General features: G+C 28.7%; 2 protein-coding genes across 2 annotated transcripts; both read right to left on the minus strand.

Annotated features, from left to right (window-relative positions):
• Positions 1–1,180: 1,180 nt before the first annotated feature.
• LOC110647290 (uncharacterized) lies at positions 1,181–1,897 on the minus strand. Its single transcript, XM_021801049.2, has one exon. It carries the CDS (start codon positions 1,760–1,762, stop codon positions 1,370–1,372), a length of 393 nt encoding a protein of 130 aa, XP_021656741.1. The 5' UTR covers positions 1,763–1,897; the 3' UTR covers positions 1,181–1,369.
• Positions 1,898–4,741: 2,844 nt separating this feature from the next.
• Positions 4,742–7,316, minus strand: LOC110647287 (plasmodesmata-located protein 6). The gene is made up of 3 exons (XM_021801046.2): positions 6,422–7,316; positions 5,154–5,273; positions 4,742–5,056 (listed from the first exon to the last, which is right to left on the minus strand). Exons 1-3 carry the CDS (start codon positions 7,236–7,238, stop codon positions 5,043–5,045), a joined length of 951 nt encoding a protein of 316 aa, XP_021656738.2. The 5' UTR covers positions 7,239–7,316; the 3' UTR covers positions 4,742–5,042.
• Between the last annotated feature and the right edge of the window lie 10,847 nt (positions 7,317–18,163).

Consider the following 18,163-nt stretch of genomic DNA (forward strand, 5'->3'; position numbering starts at 1 on the left):
AAATAACGTAATTAATTATACTTAAAAATAGAGTAGATATACTTAAAATAACATTATTAATTATACTCACCACTATCATTATTATTAACATTATAAATAAATTAAATATTAAAATAAAAATTATCATTATATTACACTACTTATATTTTTATTTGCAACCAAACAATTGTGGCAAAATAAACAAAGCTATTAGTAAGGGTGTAAATGAACTGACCCGAGCTAAGCAGTGAAGAGCCCAGGCTTCGTTCATCAAAACTTTTTCGAGCTAGAGCCGAATATCCATAAACTCAAACTTGGCTCATTTCATGCCATGCCAAGCCAAGCTTTTTAGTGAATGAGTCTCAATCATCTCACGAGAAGCTTAGCTCATTTATAGAGTAAGTTTTGGGGTTTAGAGTTATGAAATTCAAATTAAATAATTTTAATTAGCTCTCATATAAAAAAAATAACTTAACTTTCATAAAAATTAAATTAAATTACAAATAACAATATTTTATAAATACATTTACATATTAATGTCATAATTTTAAACAATATATTATTTTAGAATATTCATAAACAAAATATAAATATTCATATATAAGAAATACAACAACTAATATAAATATTTTAAAAAATGAGCCTATTCACGGACTTATTTAACAAGCCTACTCACGAGAATCTTGAGACTTCGCAAGACTGTCAGCTAACGAGCCCTAATGAGCCAAATATTAAAAAACTTGAGCTTGGTTCCTTTAGACCGAGGGAGCCTCATTAGTAGTTAGGTTTCTTCTAGTTCAAAGCTAAGAATGCCCATAATCTCGGACCAAAGTGTTGTGCTTAATAGCTAACACAAAGGATGCAATTCAATTCAATACTAATAAAATATAATATAATAATAACAATATGAAAACTGAAATTAACCCAGTATTCAAGCCAGGATAAACTGAGAATATTGAGGATGTATGTAGAAGAGCTGAGATGCCTAATGAACGTGCACTATATTCTGGAAAACCAAGCAGAAACACAGGTGCTAAAATTAAAAATCTAATTCATTTCACTAGCTTGTAGACTGCATACTGTAATCAATTGCTACATAAAATATACCAAAACTATGTGATAATAATGAATTTTCAATTAATTAACATTTCCACAGACATAAATACCAGTTTTTATTTAATCAGAATTAAACGCACAAAAATTTTCGAAAGGATTAAAGAGGCTTTCACATTAACCAATAATGGTCAATCGTCCAAACACAACATAATTACCTTATCTATTAAGCTTAAAAGTAACGTTAAGATCATCATAATCGCAATTCATCAAAAAGAAAACGAAATTCAAACAACAAATCCACTTATCTCATATCCATCATCCATGGCCAGAGACTTCAGTCTTTATTCTTAAGCCGCTCAATACGCTGATTCAGCTGCTCGATCTTGACCACTAGATGCGTCACCGAATAAAGCAGCCAATAAAACACAAGCGCCGCCGCAATGAGAAGCGCGTTCCTCTGGCTCTTCATGATGGACTTCTGGTGGCGGAGGTGTTCGGAAGGGGTGCAGGAATCGCCCTCGCAGCTCGGACGCGTCTCGTACTTCCAGTAAATATCCATAAGAAGGAACAGGCAGAACGGCACCACCGATAGGAAAGGCTTGAGCAGATTCCGAGTAACGGCAACGAGTCCCCTGCGGAGACCGTCGAGGCCCGGGATAGTGAGGAGGAGGACCATGATCGCCTCTGCACCAGCAGCGTAACCAAGCACGACCCACTCGAGCGCCATTTTTTTGGAAGATTAAGAAAACTGGAAACCCTAGATCTGACCCTGACTTTTTTGATCTCGGTATCGAGCTTTCCTTAGGAAGCAAGGAGGAATTTCTTCGTAAAGAGAGAAGCGCGTGTATGCTTTGTAAGGCGTGAATTGTGATGATATTGATTCGGTGATGCTGAAAAAAAATGACACGTGTCCAAGACTGGTGCGCTGTGTTCATTGGGCCGAAATGGTCTGGCCCAGCTCAATACAAATATATTTGGTAAAAATATTTTATTAAAAAAATATACAAAATGTTTAAATATAAAATATTTTATTTGATTTTTTTCACCAAAAAATATTTTATTTGATTGTGCGAGCTAATTTTCAGGTTTTATATTCCTAAAAGCTTATTACAAGTTTTTGATAAATACAGTTTTTTTTTAATGAATTTTTTAAAAGTTATATTAATTATTAAAAATATTAATTGTTGAATATTAATATTCAGGTCTCACAGACTAAACACGAGAAATTATATTTTAATCCAGTGATTTTACGTAGGTTTATATACAAAAAATGGTAAATTAATAATAAAATGTTAAATGAGTGATGATCGATCCCATAAAATATAATTATATATATTAAAAATAATTTCTTAAAAAAATAATTATTATTTTTAATTTATTATTATTCTTTTATTAAATTATTATTTTATATAATGTACTTAAATGGAGTAACAGATTTACTGTAAAATTACTCTGCACAACGCCTATAAAGTTTAGGTGATCAGATCAGGATGGGAGGATCCCAAGCTAGCGATCAGGTCTGTTGTCTTGTGAAACTTGGTTATTTTGAAGGCTAGGTGAGGTTTGGGCTTACCCCAAAAGCTCAGTTTAAGCAGGCCTCAATATTTTCTAGACTACCATTCTTGAAAGGCCTTGGTCCAGAATGCACATACCCGTGTGTTTTGGTTTTGTGGCCTTCAATAAGGCTCTTCGATTTTATATAAGAATTAATTTTATAATTATTAAATTAAATTTTGATATAAAATTTTATAAAAAAAAAAAATTAATTAAAAAATATATAATAAATACATAAAACTAATATAATTATTTAATCTAAAGTAATTTTTTCTTTTATAAAGCTGCAACTTTGAAATTATACTAACAAAATGACAATTTCATTTATTTCGCCCAACTCCCCAGCTATCCACCATCATCTAAATTTAATTATATATGTCAACTTCTGATTCCATGACAAGGTTAGAGAGAAATACAAAAACAAGTAAAGCAACCTTACTTTGAAATAATGTTCTTATTTTCTTAATTTCTAAAAGAGGTTATGTGATGTATCACTGGAAGCTTCATGCCTTGTTTTGATATGCAAAAATGAAAGAATTAAAACAAGATTTTTGTTTGTCATTTTCCCCTTTTATATTTGCCATTAGGTGATGTTTTACAAAATTTTTTGTGTTAAGTTTTCCATTCTAAATATTAATTACAAGAATATAAATTTTAAATAAAAATAAATTCTTCTATTTTAAGTATAAAAATTAAGAGGGTGAGTATTCGAATATAATTTTTATTAAGTAAGTGATATATTTTCAACCAATAAAGTAAGCTAGAAAAGAAAATTTAATTATGACTTCAACTATCTCTTGTATTTTCTTATTTGTTTCTCTTTCATTCTGTTAAAAGTCTCTTATTCAATAAACTCATCTCGCAAAGATCTTCCACTTTGTTATTGTTTTTTAAAAGGTTATAGTAACTTCTTTTTCATTATTTTGCCTGGAGAACAATATTATTGTATTAGACATAACCCCACCTATGGGCTGCACCATGGTGACCAAAAACAATAAGAAAAATGATGATATGCACACATTTATAATACATATTCTACTTTTTATACATATCAACGTTTGAATTGTTCCCCTGCATTTCAAAATAAAAACAAAAAACGTTCAATTCTTCTACTTGTAAAATAATTCATGCTTAAAAAACAATCGATTGAACTCCAGAAACTCTGTAGTTCTAAAATTCAAACATGCCAAAACCAAAATAATAATAACAATAATAATATATAACCTCTTTTTTATTTATTCCATGTTCCCAATATAATCAAACTTCTGAAATTAACAAAGGTCTGAGAAATTTCTTCCTTATTTTTTGCGCTAAATCCAATTAAAAAAATGAAATATTATGCAGTATAATTATCCTATATATAATAATTTTTCTATCATTATTAATTATAATAATTTCATCGTAATTAATTATTAAAATATATTCATTATACATTCAATAATTCTATCAAATAATTATTCTCTCTAGTTAATTTTATCGGTTGCATTTGAATTTTTCGTTTATTTAAAATTATTTATCACATTTAGAAGACTAATGAGTATTAATTATTTTTTTTAATTTTATTTTTTATTTTAATTAAATATAATAAATATTTATAAAAAAAGTAATTAGATGAGATAAAGGGTAATTTGATATGTGGAGAGAAAGCAAGATGATATTTATAATCATGCTTGTGAAAGAGGGATTAAAGTAATGATGCCAAGGACTAGGTTGGCACAGCTCCAAATAGCTAGAAAACTTCCAAATTTTAAAAGCAATTGCTAAAGCCCTAAAGCTATAGATAATGGATGAGAGAGAATAAACTCTTACACTGCTCATTAATGTCACTCACTTGTATAAAGCAAAACTTCAATTAAAGATCACAAATAGGGCTAATGACATGGTAGTCCAAAAAACCTTTCACATTAGAGTCAAATTCATAGACAATTTTATCTAAAAAGTAATAATAAATCCAATTGAGAATGATAAACTTATTAGAGACTCAAAGAGACAGAATTTGTTGCAAGTAGAACAATGAATTGATATAAAATTTAAGGAGTACAATAACCTAACTTTTAGGTGAAAAATCAAACTTTAATGCTCTAAAAACACCCAGCAAAGGCACTAACTACAGCATCACAAACAGCACTTTTACTATTTATACAAGCAATCAAATTGAAAGCAAAAGCTAATTAATTAACATTGTTATAAGACTTAAGAGATCAGTGTAGGAATCTTCAGGCTTTTAATCTTATTTCAACTTTGTTTTCATTTGTTTCAAGATGAACATCTTTCTATCTACCCTTTCAGGCTCTCTTTTGACAGGGAGATATGGAAGAAAAGAAACTTCAAAAATAGCTATTGGGAAAGAGAGAGAGTTCTCAAAAGAAGTTAAGACCACAATACAAAAGTGAACCCCCAAAAAAAAAAAAATACCAGAGGGAGGAGCAATTCCTTGTATGTCTACAAGCTTTCTAATATTTACCATCTGCATATTGAAAAAATCACAAAATATATCAGTATTGACAATATTTGAATCTAACGAGGGTAAAAAATGTTTCTGACATTAAGGAATGGCCTCTTACCTTTTCCTCTTTCACAAGCATTTCTCAAGCAAGAAAGGAATACAATGAGCAAGGAAACCCCAGCAATAAGCCCAATTAATATTGCAAGTGTCTTCTCTATCTCATCATCATTATTGTTGTCTACACCAAAAAGATTAAAAAAAAATGCAATTAGATGCCACCAAATTAATATATGCCACAGGAGATTTAACAATCATAAGCTAACAATTACAATTTCTTGGTTTCAGAGTAGTCAGTGATCAATGCTTCTTGCTATAGAGAACTCAATTATTGAATGTGAATTTTCTTGCTATCATTTCTGAATAAGCAAAAAGAATGTAATTGACTGCATCAAGTTTTCAATCAGCTTAGCAAAGATACATTATGCTACCCACAAGAAGAGAATTCCAATTTGATTGGGACATTGTAGTAATTTCAACATCATCTAAGCAATGATACAAATTTCTTTTTCAAACACTTTGAACATTAAAACTATGATTTGTGGCCAAAATTACCCTCTTTGCTTTGGATTCTTATTTGATTCCTAATTAAAAAGGCACATTAGTTCAGTGTGGGGTATTATGCTTTGGGATTAAGTGCTTCTGTATAGTTAGCATTTCTTGCATGTTTAAACATTACATTCTTGTTAACAGGAAAATGCAATTAGGGTATCCCTTTTATGCTTCACCCATATTTATGAATAAAACAGGCACTCTATATCTATCACATAAAACATCCAACACACAATTTCACATATGGGTTTGTGAGAAACCATATCATGTGATCAAAACCCAAAGTGTGCAAGCATTTGATTAAGTAATAAACCTTCAATAGAGCAAACCACATAAAGAATTAAGAGATGGAAACTTCATTAACGTTGCTCCAAATATCTCATTAATTATAGATTATACTACATAATTCACAACAAGAAGGTAGTTTAATTATCTTAATACAAACAAACACTTACTTTCATCGATTGCCCACTTTCTAATTAATACAAACACAATTAAAATAAATCAAAGGATGTGAGAAAAGGAAAGAAATTAAGAAGGGGAGGGTTGAATATAATTTGAACTTACTCAAATCACCATGCAATAACATCGGAAAAAAAGAGAAAAATAAATTAGGCACATAAATAGAGTTTATTTACATTTAACATGCTGTTGAAGGTAAATTTCAAGATTAGTGAAGATGGCTTTTCCACTAAATTCCCACTAATTTAAACCACATTATATTTAACCATGGACCAGAAATCTGAAACCACCTCCCATGGCGGCGGAACAGCTTACCATTACCACCGTGCGAGTGAGCTCCACGCTCCGAGAAGCGAACGTAGCACTTGGCCAAGTACATTTGACCCCAAGCGGCGGGCCCACATTCCGTTTTCAGCCGTCCGACGGCGTCCGATATGCAATCCTGGCACTCGGTCGCACTCAAATCCTGTACACACTGAGCCACACCGTTAACGTCGCCGGACCCACCAACCCTGTAAGGCTTGTAGGACTCATCACTGGCTCCCAAGTAGTCCAACACCGCATCGCGCCTGGTAAACGCGTCAGACTCATACCCATTAATCGACGGCCCGCATTTCCTTAACACCACGGTCTTGTCCTCCACCCCCAAAAAACTGATGTTGTCGTACTTGACGAAACATCCATCGAGCTGCAGCGCTCCACCGCACGAGTCAAGGCAGAGTGTGCCGAGTTGACTGACGGCGCTAGCAACACAGCGAGCACAATCCCCATTGGAGAGGTCTCCACGGCATTGGAAGAGGCCGTAAAGGGTGTCCTGTGAGGAGGAAGGACTCTGGACGGTGAAGTTGTTGTAGTTTGTGAAGGTGGCAGAGTTAACCAAGGAGGTGAGTAGCGAATTGACGTTGGATTCATAAGGAGAGCCTGAGATGTACTTGAGCTGTGAACATCCACCGAAAACGAAAGACTCAAGAGAAGAAGTTGATGGGGTTGAAAGGAGGGAGATTGTAAGAAGAGAAACAAAAGCTGTGATTGTTAGAGACATGTTTGATGAGTTGCTTCCAGGGAGAGAAAGATTGAAGGGTTTTGCTTTGTGGGAGGCTATGAGTATAACCGGAGCAGTGATCGCTGGCATTTGGCACTCTTTTTGAGCGTCAGTGAGGAAGAGAGAGAGAGAGAGAGAGAGAGAGAGCTCTGGCACCGAAGGTGGTTGTTGCTTTGAGGAGAATTTACGTAACGAAAGGGTGTTCATTGACCTATGCATATATGATTGTTTCTTTTTACTTTCCTTCCCATTTATTATTATTATTATTATTATTATTATTATTATTATTATTATTATTATTATTTTCCACATTTATGGATTATGATTATTTTAGAGATCATTAAACTTGTTTTGATTATAAATAATACATTGTAGCTATTTAAAGTACAGTGTTATGTAACTAAAAAAATTATTAAGTATATTAATTATATATTTATTATTTCTCATAATCATATAAATTTATATTTCATACTATAAGAAAAAATTATTTTTTATGAAAAAGTAATACTATTTTTAGTGTTATTAATGTATTTAATAATTAGTTTTGAGACTGAATTACAATTGGGGGACTGGGTTTAGTTGACCAGATCACCATCAAAGGGTGGTCCATTTCCTTCACCTAAAACTTGAGATTGTCAATTTACATGGATTTATTTTGTTTTTTTCTTTTTCATAAGATTTTAAAAAAGAAAATCACTTTGATGTCTTGAATTTTTTTTTTCTTTTTCTTGCTTTAAAATTATCTGAACTGCTTTGTCAACAAGCACAGAATTTTTCTGCGTTCTAGTGCAGAGATGCGTTAATTAACTAAATATTTTTTAGGTTGGGTAATTATATGGGTTAAATCCGTATTTGAATGTAATTATGACATAATAATTTTCAACTAAGCTTTAACAAAGGTAGATGCGATGCGATCGAGAAGGTGAAGTTCCTATTTATAGCCATTGACAAAGAAAAGGAAGTAGGCTATGTTGGTAAACTTCCCCAGTTCCCTGTGCTGTGCGTAACAACCGTTTCAGGGGACCTACAAACAGAAAACGACACTACTCTTTACTCTCCAATATATATATAATTTTCTTCTGTTTTTCCAAATGCAAATGAGACTTGGATAAATTATTTTGTGCCCTTGTATACAAAAGCGCAGTTACTCAGAAAGGCGTGAATCTCACTTCTTAAATTTAAAAAATAATTAATTTTCCATGAGTATTAGTTACATTGTATAATTTGCTCCGTTTCGGAGTTCACTTGTAATATTTTTTATGCTTTCAACAATGTGATTAAATAAGGACTTACTGTAATTTTTGATTAATTATTGGATACACTGAAAGCATTAAAAAATAATATTTTTTTAGATATAAAAAACTTATTCTTTTTAATTTTAAAAATGTGAGATTTATATTTTTTAGAGAGAAAGTGTATGTGTACCAGTGTACATAATAATTTATCACAATTATTAGGCTAACCAAAATTGCATTTAAAGATTTGAAAATTAAAGCAAAACTAATTAATTAAGTTGCTTATTAACCAGGATAACTCTTGGGTGTAACGTATATTAATTTCTTAAATTAACAAAGCATTTTGCCCAAATTCAATACCTTGGGAGTAGCATATCATAGTTAGAATTGAAATATTTAAACTAGTTGATCAAATGATGAGTTCAGCAGTTAAGAATTTAGTTGGATTGGTGAGTGATATATAAATTTTATTACAAATTTCTAATCATTGCTAGACTTTTTCTGGTCAATGAGAATATCCCTTTTATCCCTAAATTTTTTCAAGAAAAAAATATATTAACTATGATTTATGGTTAAAAAGAAGAACAAAGAGGATTATCCCTTCAGTATAAAGGCTAAGATAATGTAGGCGTCCTCAACTTATTGTTTTCTATAGATATAGCTAGCCATTATCGTCTATTCAAAGCTAAAAAAGGTTGGAGCCTTCCATTGTTGGTTACAAACTGTAAAAAGAAAGGCTTTTGTATCCTATATACAGCAAGCAAGACTGGGGCCCCTTTTTTTTTCATATATATACATACATATATGATCGACATTGAATCTCAAAAGTCACAAAACCATGATCCAACATAATCTTACCAATATCTGAGCCTTTTTTTTAACGTATTACTCACCAAATTTTGCTCACATAAACTCTGGTTAGTGGGAGCTGATTCGATTAATTCAAGTTGTTAAATGGTCACTAGTCCTTCCCCTCTTTTCTGGGTCCAATTTAATTAGGTCTCTCTTCATGATCTCAAGCTCATGTTTTTACCTAAATGTTTAGTGAGAGATCTTTTCAATCTTTCAATCTTAGTTGTTTGATTTGGGTATTGAAGTACGTAAGGTAGCAAATAGGTGGAGTCGGTTGGATTCGAATTGAGCTGTGATCAGTCATTTCAAATTTTGCCTTTTTAAATAGGTTCAAGTTATATTATTTCAGATTATTAATGATTCAAATGATTAATTTAGTCACTAAAAAAATATTAGATTTTAATTATTTTATAGGTTGTTGGAATTTTTTGATGTAGTCCACCAAAAAATCGAGTCAAATGACTTAGTCAGAGAGTTAAATGTTTCAATTAGTGAATGGTTTGGCAACTCTAAAGCACATGACTTGGAATCACATGGCTTGGAGTAAGAGTGTTAACAATAATGGCTTATAACGATTACATAATGCCTCGAAATGGATATGATTTAGATAAAACAATGGATAAGCTTTCACTCACTAAAGTCTGAGATAATTGAGCCTAGAATTTCATATTAGAATCCCACTCCAAGCCTGATTATCATGGAATCTGACTAATAGCCTCAACAGGTCACTGTTAGCCTACATATAGCCAGATAGCACAAACCATGTGCGCGCTTATTTTGCATAACTGAACTTTTAACTCTCAATTATTTGAACAATTTACTGCAACACTAATCTGACTTTGGCGTCACAGTGACTAGACAAAGGTCATTGATCTCACCATTTTTACTTTTTGCGGGTTTAAAAATTAGACCAAATGACTCGCAGTAACATCATTTTCAAATCAAATTATTAATATTTTTAAAAGAAATATAATTTTTTTATAGATTTAATTTATAAATCAAAATTTAAATTGATATATTCATCTCAAAACAGATTAATTCGGATTGGACCATATAAGAGACTAAAAAGAATTTGTTTAAACAATTTTAATGTATTTATGTTTGATTGGGAGTGCTATTGTTGTGACGTACCATATTAGATGAAGGTAAAGAGAAAGCTATCAAAAAAAGAAAAATATCAAATAGTAGATGGGATTGAACACTAGAATTGTACCTTAATTGGGACATATTTGCTTATAATCATATGGCAATTGGTCTTGAGGCTTACTCTTTCTGTGTCTGGTACATTGATGCAACATATGAAAGTGCGAGGAAAACAACCCTTTGGTGACAAGGCCATGCATTTAATATTTCCAATTTCAGGATGGTGCCTTTTAAAATTACGGGCCAACAAAGGAACCCACCATATTGTTGGATTATTTATTTGGAATTAATTTTATCATGATGTGATTATGGGTGGATAGGATTTATAAATATAAATTTTGATCAGCTTAGTTGATGATTGAGTTTAATAATTTATGGATTAAGTTTTTAATTTTAGGGTTGGTTCATAATTTTATTTCTTGTAATTTTTTTAATTGTAATTTGGATGATCTATCTTTAATTGTACAAATATAGTTAATGTAATTTACGGAAGGGGTCCATGATGATATAAAAAAAAAAAAAAAATCTTTATTGCATTTAAAATGCCTCATCCATGGATCAATAATAATAATAAAATTGTTGCTTAAAGGCCTACAATATATTCAATAGATACGTAACATCCCTGAATGCCGTTTGCTTTATTTTCAATTTGGAAGAGGAAAACCTCCATAATCTATTTGCTTATTCTATTGCTTATGAAAATTTATTATAAAAGATGGTTGAATACACCATTTACACTTAAATTTTATTACAAACATTTATAACACTCTAAATTTTTAAAATGTCATATTATACAGCTTTTGTGAAAATGGAATTAAGATACCTATAGTATTATAGTAAACAGATCATCATATCAATGCAATTAGAGTTCACGCAGATATCTTAATCTACTTTACTGAAATTGTGATGTGTCATGCAACGTTTTAAAAATTCAAGATGTCATAAAATATTTTTTTATAAAGTTTAAGGATGAAATGGTGTATTCGGCCATAAAAGTATCATTGAAATTTTTGAAACGTCAATTTCCCTGAAAATCAACAATAGTGATTTAACTTAATAATAATATGTGATGAAATCAAGTGTATATGTACCAATTCATCATAACCATTAATTATAATGAAATTATTATACTTACATTGATTTTACGGTATAATTTTTTCAATAAGTTAACAAAAGACCTGAAATGAATGACTCATAAAAAAAGTAAATGTGCATGAATGAAACGAAGACATGGTTTCTTGAATTTTGGTGATAATTTAAAGAAAAACAACAGAAAGAGTAAGAATAAGAAAAAGAAAAAGAAAAGAATATAAGGAATAATAGATTAAGAAGGTAACGTTCAAATTCATTAATTAAATAATTTTCTAATTAAGTGATGAATTTATGTCATGGCCAAGGCCAACTACACAAAAGGAAACTCTCACTTGAGGCTTTTTATTTTTGGCTTAACCTCAAACCAAATGCTTGTCAATTTGCTCTTCAGATAAGGTTTCCCATCCCACAGAGCTTCTTATAGCTCCATGTTAGCTTCTCCAATTCTTAGCCTTTCCATGCCTTGCTTGTTTTTGTGCTGGATATATAAGCTGGATCTTGCATTGTCTGCTCTTCACAGCTGCCCAATCTACTTGCGCCCCTTCATGCTTTTTGCCATCACAATAATTTTCTTTTCCTTCGCTAGGTACCCAATTTCACTCATATATTTATTGAAAATGTTTAATTTAATTAATTTTTAATTTTTTTTCTTCACATTAACTCAAAAATTTTAATTTAAATTTAATTTAGTTTAAAAATTAAAATTTTTGTGCTAAAATTTTGATTTAGACAAAAATTAAGATGTATAATTTCTTATTTTTGGACTAAATTTCTTGATTTGAATTTAAAATTAAAATATTTAATTTCTTAATTTTCTATAGTTTTAAATTAAATTAAACTTAAATTAAAATTTATAAGTTAATTTAGACAAAAAATTAAAAATAACTTAAATTAAACATCCCAATAAATTCAATAGTTAAATTAAGCATCAAACCTTCTTATTTTGTCCCAAGCTTCTACTAGCAAATTGAATAAAAAATAAAATAAAATAATCAAATTGTGCAGAACCAATTACAGAGGATCAGCTTGGATTCGGAATTTGACAAAAAAAATTTTCCCTACTTTACAAATTCTTAAATTCTTAAAGATGTTAGAGGTTACAATTTGGTTTAGTCTAGCAAGTGATATGTATATTACTTACTTAATAGGTGCCGGATTCGAATTCTCACTTTTAATTCTCCCTAAAGAAAAATAAAGATTAACGCTACGAGTTGAATACTTTATTATTGTGCATATGCTAATCTGATAGCTTAGTGACATGTACTTTCATATTGCTAGAAACCCAGCCAAACTTTTGCTTAATTTTTCAAAAAACTTAATCATTATTATCATCACTAATTTTTCAATTAATGCCATTGAGACATGCAACAATTTGATTTTTTTTATATGTTAAAAATTTTTAAAAGAGAGGAAATGACCATATCAAAATTGAAATTTTAATTTCTTAATTATATCATGAACAGATTTTTTTTTTTTAATCCAATGATGTAATATAGAGTGTAGATTCATTCATATAAGTGAGCACTTGTTATTGTGGTACATTTTGCTAATCAAGATTCAACGCGCAGAAAGCAGCTTTGATTTAGAATTAATGTTCTTGAATCTTGAACTTAAGTCTATCTGAAAGGTATATAATTAATCTTTCAAAGCAATGAGTACTTGTGTAAAGCTACCACTAATTAATTGCTTCAAATTATTAATCATTAATTTGTAATATTATCTGAAATTTTTTTATTTAAATTTAATTTATGGTACAAATCTTAAACTTAAGCCTATCTGAAATTTTTTTATCTAAATTAAATTTTTTTATTTGAAATATATTTAATAAATAAATTTTATTATACATCTTATATCTTAAATTTATAATAAATTAAATTTAAGTTAGAAAAATTTGATGTTATCTATTAGTCCTAACAAAAGAGCGAAGAAAAACAAATGTTAAGTCGATTATATATAATCATTCTACAGTTCTTTAATTAAGATCTTATATTTAACTTAATAATTAAGAGGAAAATAAAAGAAACAAAAGAGAAATATTATTCTTTTATATATTTTTTAAGACAATTTAAGGAAATATTAATTAAAAATTTTATATTTATATATATAAGTATAAAAAGAATTAAAATTTAATGCGATGCTTGAACCTTATCACCCATTAAATGTTTAAAATGATAAAAATATTGTTTTTTTACTTGATAACACAAAAATCAAAACTTTTTCACTATTTTCATTCATTGTTAGTAAAAGAAAACATAAAAAATTACATTCACCTATCAATAATAAAAAAAATAATTTTTAATTAATAAAATTAAAAAATTATTCATATATTTCATAATTAAAAAAATAAATTACTATAAAAAATTTAAAATTTTATTTTACTTTTAAAAGTTTTTAATATATTTATTCATTTCTTTTTTATTATTAAAAATAATATTTTTCTAAATAATTACTTAATTTTAATTACGTAACAGTTATAGTATAATTTTATTTTTAAAAAGTAATTATTTCTATTTAAAAAAGTTAAAAAATAAATCTTTTATTATAAAGAAAAACAATATAGAAAACAATTAAAACCGTTTTCGAATTTTAGCTAAATTTAAAAAAAAAAAATATTAGTTATTGAGGTGAAAAACTAGTATACGTGAACATAAAATTTTAATTTTTAATTTTCATAAATTTTTTAAAAATACTTTTTATTTTTATTTTTTACGGTGAATAGATCCAAAGAGCTTATGATTGGACTAGTCATTGAGTCAAAATACAATAAATTTTTTAGTAAATTTTATAAGTACATATTAAGTTTTATTTTGTTCGAGAAAATGATTTTTTTAATAAATTATTTATAAGAAAAAATTTAATTGCTTGATTTTTATTTTTTTTTAAATAAAAAATTTTTAAATAAAAAAGAATTAAATTCTTTCATTTTAAATAGAAAAAAAAAATCAGTTAAATTAAGTTGTTGTAAAATTCAAATTCTGAACAAGGGAATAACTCGAGCCTAAAAAGAAAAGAAACAAGACCATCATCCATTATACTATTTTAATTTAATATTCATTTGTTTATCATTTTATTCCACTCTTTTGAGTTTTGACTATATATTTTAATAATAAATCATTTGATTGCTATCTAAATTATGAGAATTTATTTAGGGCAATCATTATATACAATGGACATGAGATTTATCATGATTAATGGCATAATAGTTTTAAAATTTTTCCTAAATTAGAGCTAGGTATATATTTTAAAGCTTGATATTTATTTTTGGTAATAAATAAAGTTTTAACTTACATTTATGAATCTAATTTAGAATTATATATTCAATCAATTAAATGAAAACCAAGCTAAGATTACTTAATTTGGTCATCAATTTGCTGGTTTGAATTCATTTATAAAAAATTTAATTTCAATTTACGCATAAAAAAACAACTAGCTACTTAATATTATTGTTGAAATTACTATTGAAAAAATTATTTTTTTAAATATATTAATTATAGGATATTAAAAAAAATTAAAATTAAATTTAATAAATTTTAGTTTTAAGAATACTAAAATAATAATATAATTTTTTTTTTTTCAATAACATTTAAAATAATACTTTTATTCAGAAAAATATTTTTAACCTTTCTATACATAATAAGACAGATTGAATTGAATTTGGAGAATATGTGTATGGCATTTAGCTTTTGCTATGGTTCACTACTCCTCTCGCTCGATGCTCTCTAGTTTCCAAATTTTTCTGATCATCTGCCAATTCTGATGCTCTCTGAGAGAAATTCTTGAGTTAAGATTATGATATCGTCTCTTCTCTATCATTCTCTTCGAAGGAAGAGCTCTTTTTCAAAGAATTGATTCTAATTGTTGCAGCAGTTAGCTATATACTGATAGCAAAGCAATTTAAACTGAACAATGAAGCAGAGAAGATAAATATGAATTGCATAAACTATATCATAGCTATTTGCTGCATATCATCTAACAAATCAGAGTGCCTATAAATAGGTTGACCACCTAATTGAAAAATGCTATAAAGTCTCAACTAATATCAGATTATATTCAGTCTTTCAACTAACTAAAGCCCATAAAATTAGAAAAAGGACTAAAGTCTACCAAGACTTCGAGCTGGCAAAACCTTCAACATATATCTTGGTATATCACAAATTGTTACATGCTTGCTGCAAGAGATCTCATGATTGCATGGTGTGGTACTCCTGAGCATTGGAATGTACAAGACTGCAGGCTCCAGGTGAACTCTCAAGAATTGGAGATTTCAACCTTTTATGATAACAAAAGTTGCAATTCTAAGCTAGGCCTCACTGTTGACAAGGACAGTACCAAAATGTTGAATTGGGCTAGCCCAATTTTTAAATCTTCTTATAGATTATATTTGTAATATAGTTTATACATTTAGATATTTATTTTTGGGCCGGGCTTGAACAGAACCCATTGATTTTCCAACTTGACCTTTGACAAAATAATAAATCAAACCCATAAGATTTATAGTAAGTTACATATGTATATTTATTGATATTACTGCATAATTACATATCTTTATTTGGATTATTTATCCTATCACTTAGGTTTCATTTAATGTAATATTCCCCTTTGTTCAAAAAATTTTGATATATCATTTTTTATAATATTTTTCTTAAATATTGTCTTATAATATAAAAGATCAGACATTCAAATCATAATGCTCTATTTTTTTAAAAAATTCTAATCACAGAAAACAAATCAAATTATTTTTTTCGAACAGCTTCCAATTACAAATTGACAATACAAAGTTTGCAAACTAATCTATTAAATTCCTTTTAAAAATGGCAATGAGTAGGTCGAAGGTGAGATTGCTCCCCTCGTCCCCACCCCATACGTAGGTCGAAGGTGGAATTTCCCCACTAAAGAGCAGAGGAATAAATAAAGTTTTTTTTTTAATTTTTAATTTTAATTTATTATTATATAATATAAAATTATTTATTAAAAATAAAAATATGATTAGAAATATAAATTTTAAACATAAATTTGGCGATTTTTTTATATTTTTTTATTAAATTATAATATTTAAATATATAAATACATAAAAATATATTATTTTTTAATAAAAAATAATAATATATTATACAACATGAAATGGGTTACTGAAATTCAGAACAAGAAGAAAGTCTCTTCATCCTAAACCCATACAATATTAAGATCAAAGAAAATTGATCAAATTAAAGGCAGATCGAATAGAAAACTTTCATCATCCCTAATCCCTTTTGCACAAACGAAATATAAGCCCCTTTTGCACAAATGAAAAATAAGCCTAAGACATTTGTCTGTTTTAATTAATTTTTTTTTTTTCCTTTATCGTCATCTTTATTTATCTTTCTAATTTAGGATCTTATTTTAGTTTGTTATTTTCATGTCATTTCGGAATTATCTTTAATTTCAACTGCATTTTTTTTAAATAAAAGTAGAATATAATATCAATAATGAAAGAATTTTTAACCATTGTAGCAAACAGGAACCCCAAAAGCGAAAAATGACAAGGTCTGAATCATAGATACATGAAAATGAACAGAGCAAACCATGTGATGATATAGCCACAGTGCAAAACACTTGAGCAGAGAATCAGAAAAAATAAAATAAAATTGTCTATAAAGTAGAAACACTGACATCTTCCGCAATAAGATAGACATTCATTCAACTAAGAAATTATCAATTTAATATCATTTTGATGATACAAAATTTCAGGTGGGCTAAGAGTTAAGAGAGTTTATACAACTTTATCAGATAAAAAAAAAAAGAAAAGATGATGAAATTAAAGTAATGAGCAAAATCTTGGCTCGTGGGAGAGCACGTCACATGGGAAAATCCTCATGGTGGATCAATAATGATGTTTCAAAAAGCATAAGAAAATGGGCATGTGACAGGAAAATAATTCAAGACTGAAGATTGCAGCATATGAAATATACCCAAAAGAAAAAAACACAGTGGCTTCCATTCCATAACATCCAAAGTGGAGTTACCCTAAACAGCCGGAAGGACTCCAACCCAATCGAATCATTGAGCTTGAACATGGCATGCTGGTTCTAAACAAGAACAAACGCTATATTGACCAGTATTCTCTCTTTACGTGCAGCTACTGAAGAAAGGAAACATTACCTTTGCCATGGATTAGAACAAGACAGAGATACTTGCTCTACTTGGACCCATCGAAGATGTTCATTATACAAAGGGAATCAAATAGAGAGGAAAAGGAATGGTCTACCTAGCGATAGGAGTACTTGCAAGAGCTTTGTGAATGGGCTCCATGTGATTCTCTTTATTTCTATACTATTTCTTTATCTTTAAACTTTCTGACTCAGATTTTATTATTCTAAAGGATGTATTACTAAAGCCATCTCTAAAATAATAAAATCTTAAATTAAAAAAAATTATATTTACAATTTCAGAAATTAAATCTCCCCAATTTTTCTTAGTTAAAATTCATTGATTTTTTTTTTATATTATTTATTGTAAAGTTAGCTAAGATATATATGTCCAATTTTGATAAATGAATATCTACTCTTAGCTGTAGCGGTCCAAACTTTGAGCTTGAGAGATAACGTTTACAATTAAATTACAAGTCATAACTACCAGCAAATATTGCCAATAATTAAGTCTCATACTTATTAATTAATCAATGCACTGAAACTATTAATTGCTCAATAAATTTAA

The sequence above is a fragment of the Hevea brasiliensis genome, chromosome 18 (assembly GCF_030052815.1).
Source record: "Hevea brasiliensis isolate MT/VB/25A 57/8 chromosome 18, ASM3005281v1, whole genome shotgun sequence".
Lineage (NCBI taxonomy): Eukaryota > Viridiplantae > Streptophyta > Magnoliopsida > Malpighiales > Euphorbiaceae > Hevea > Hevea brasiliensis.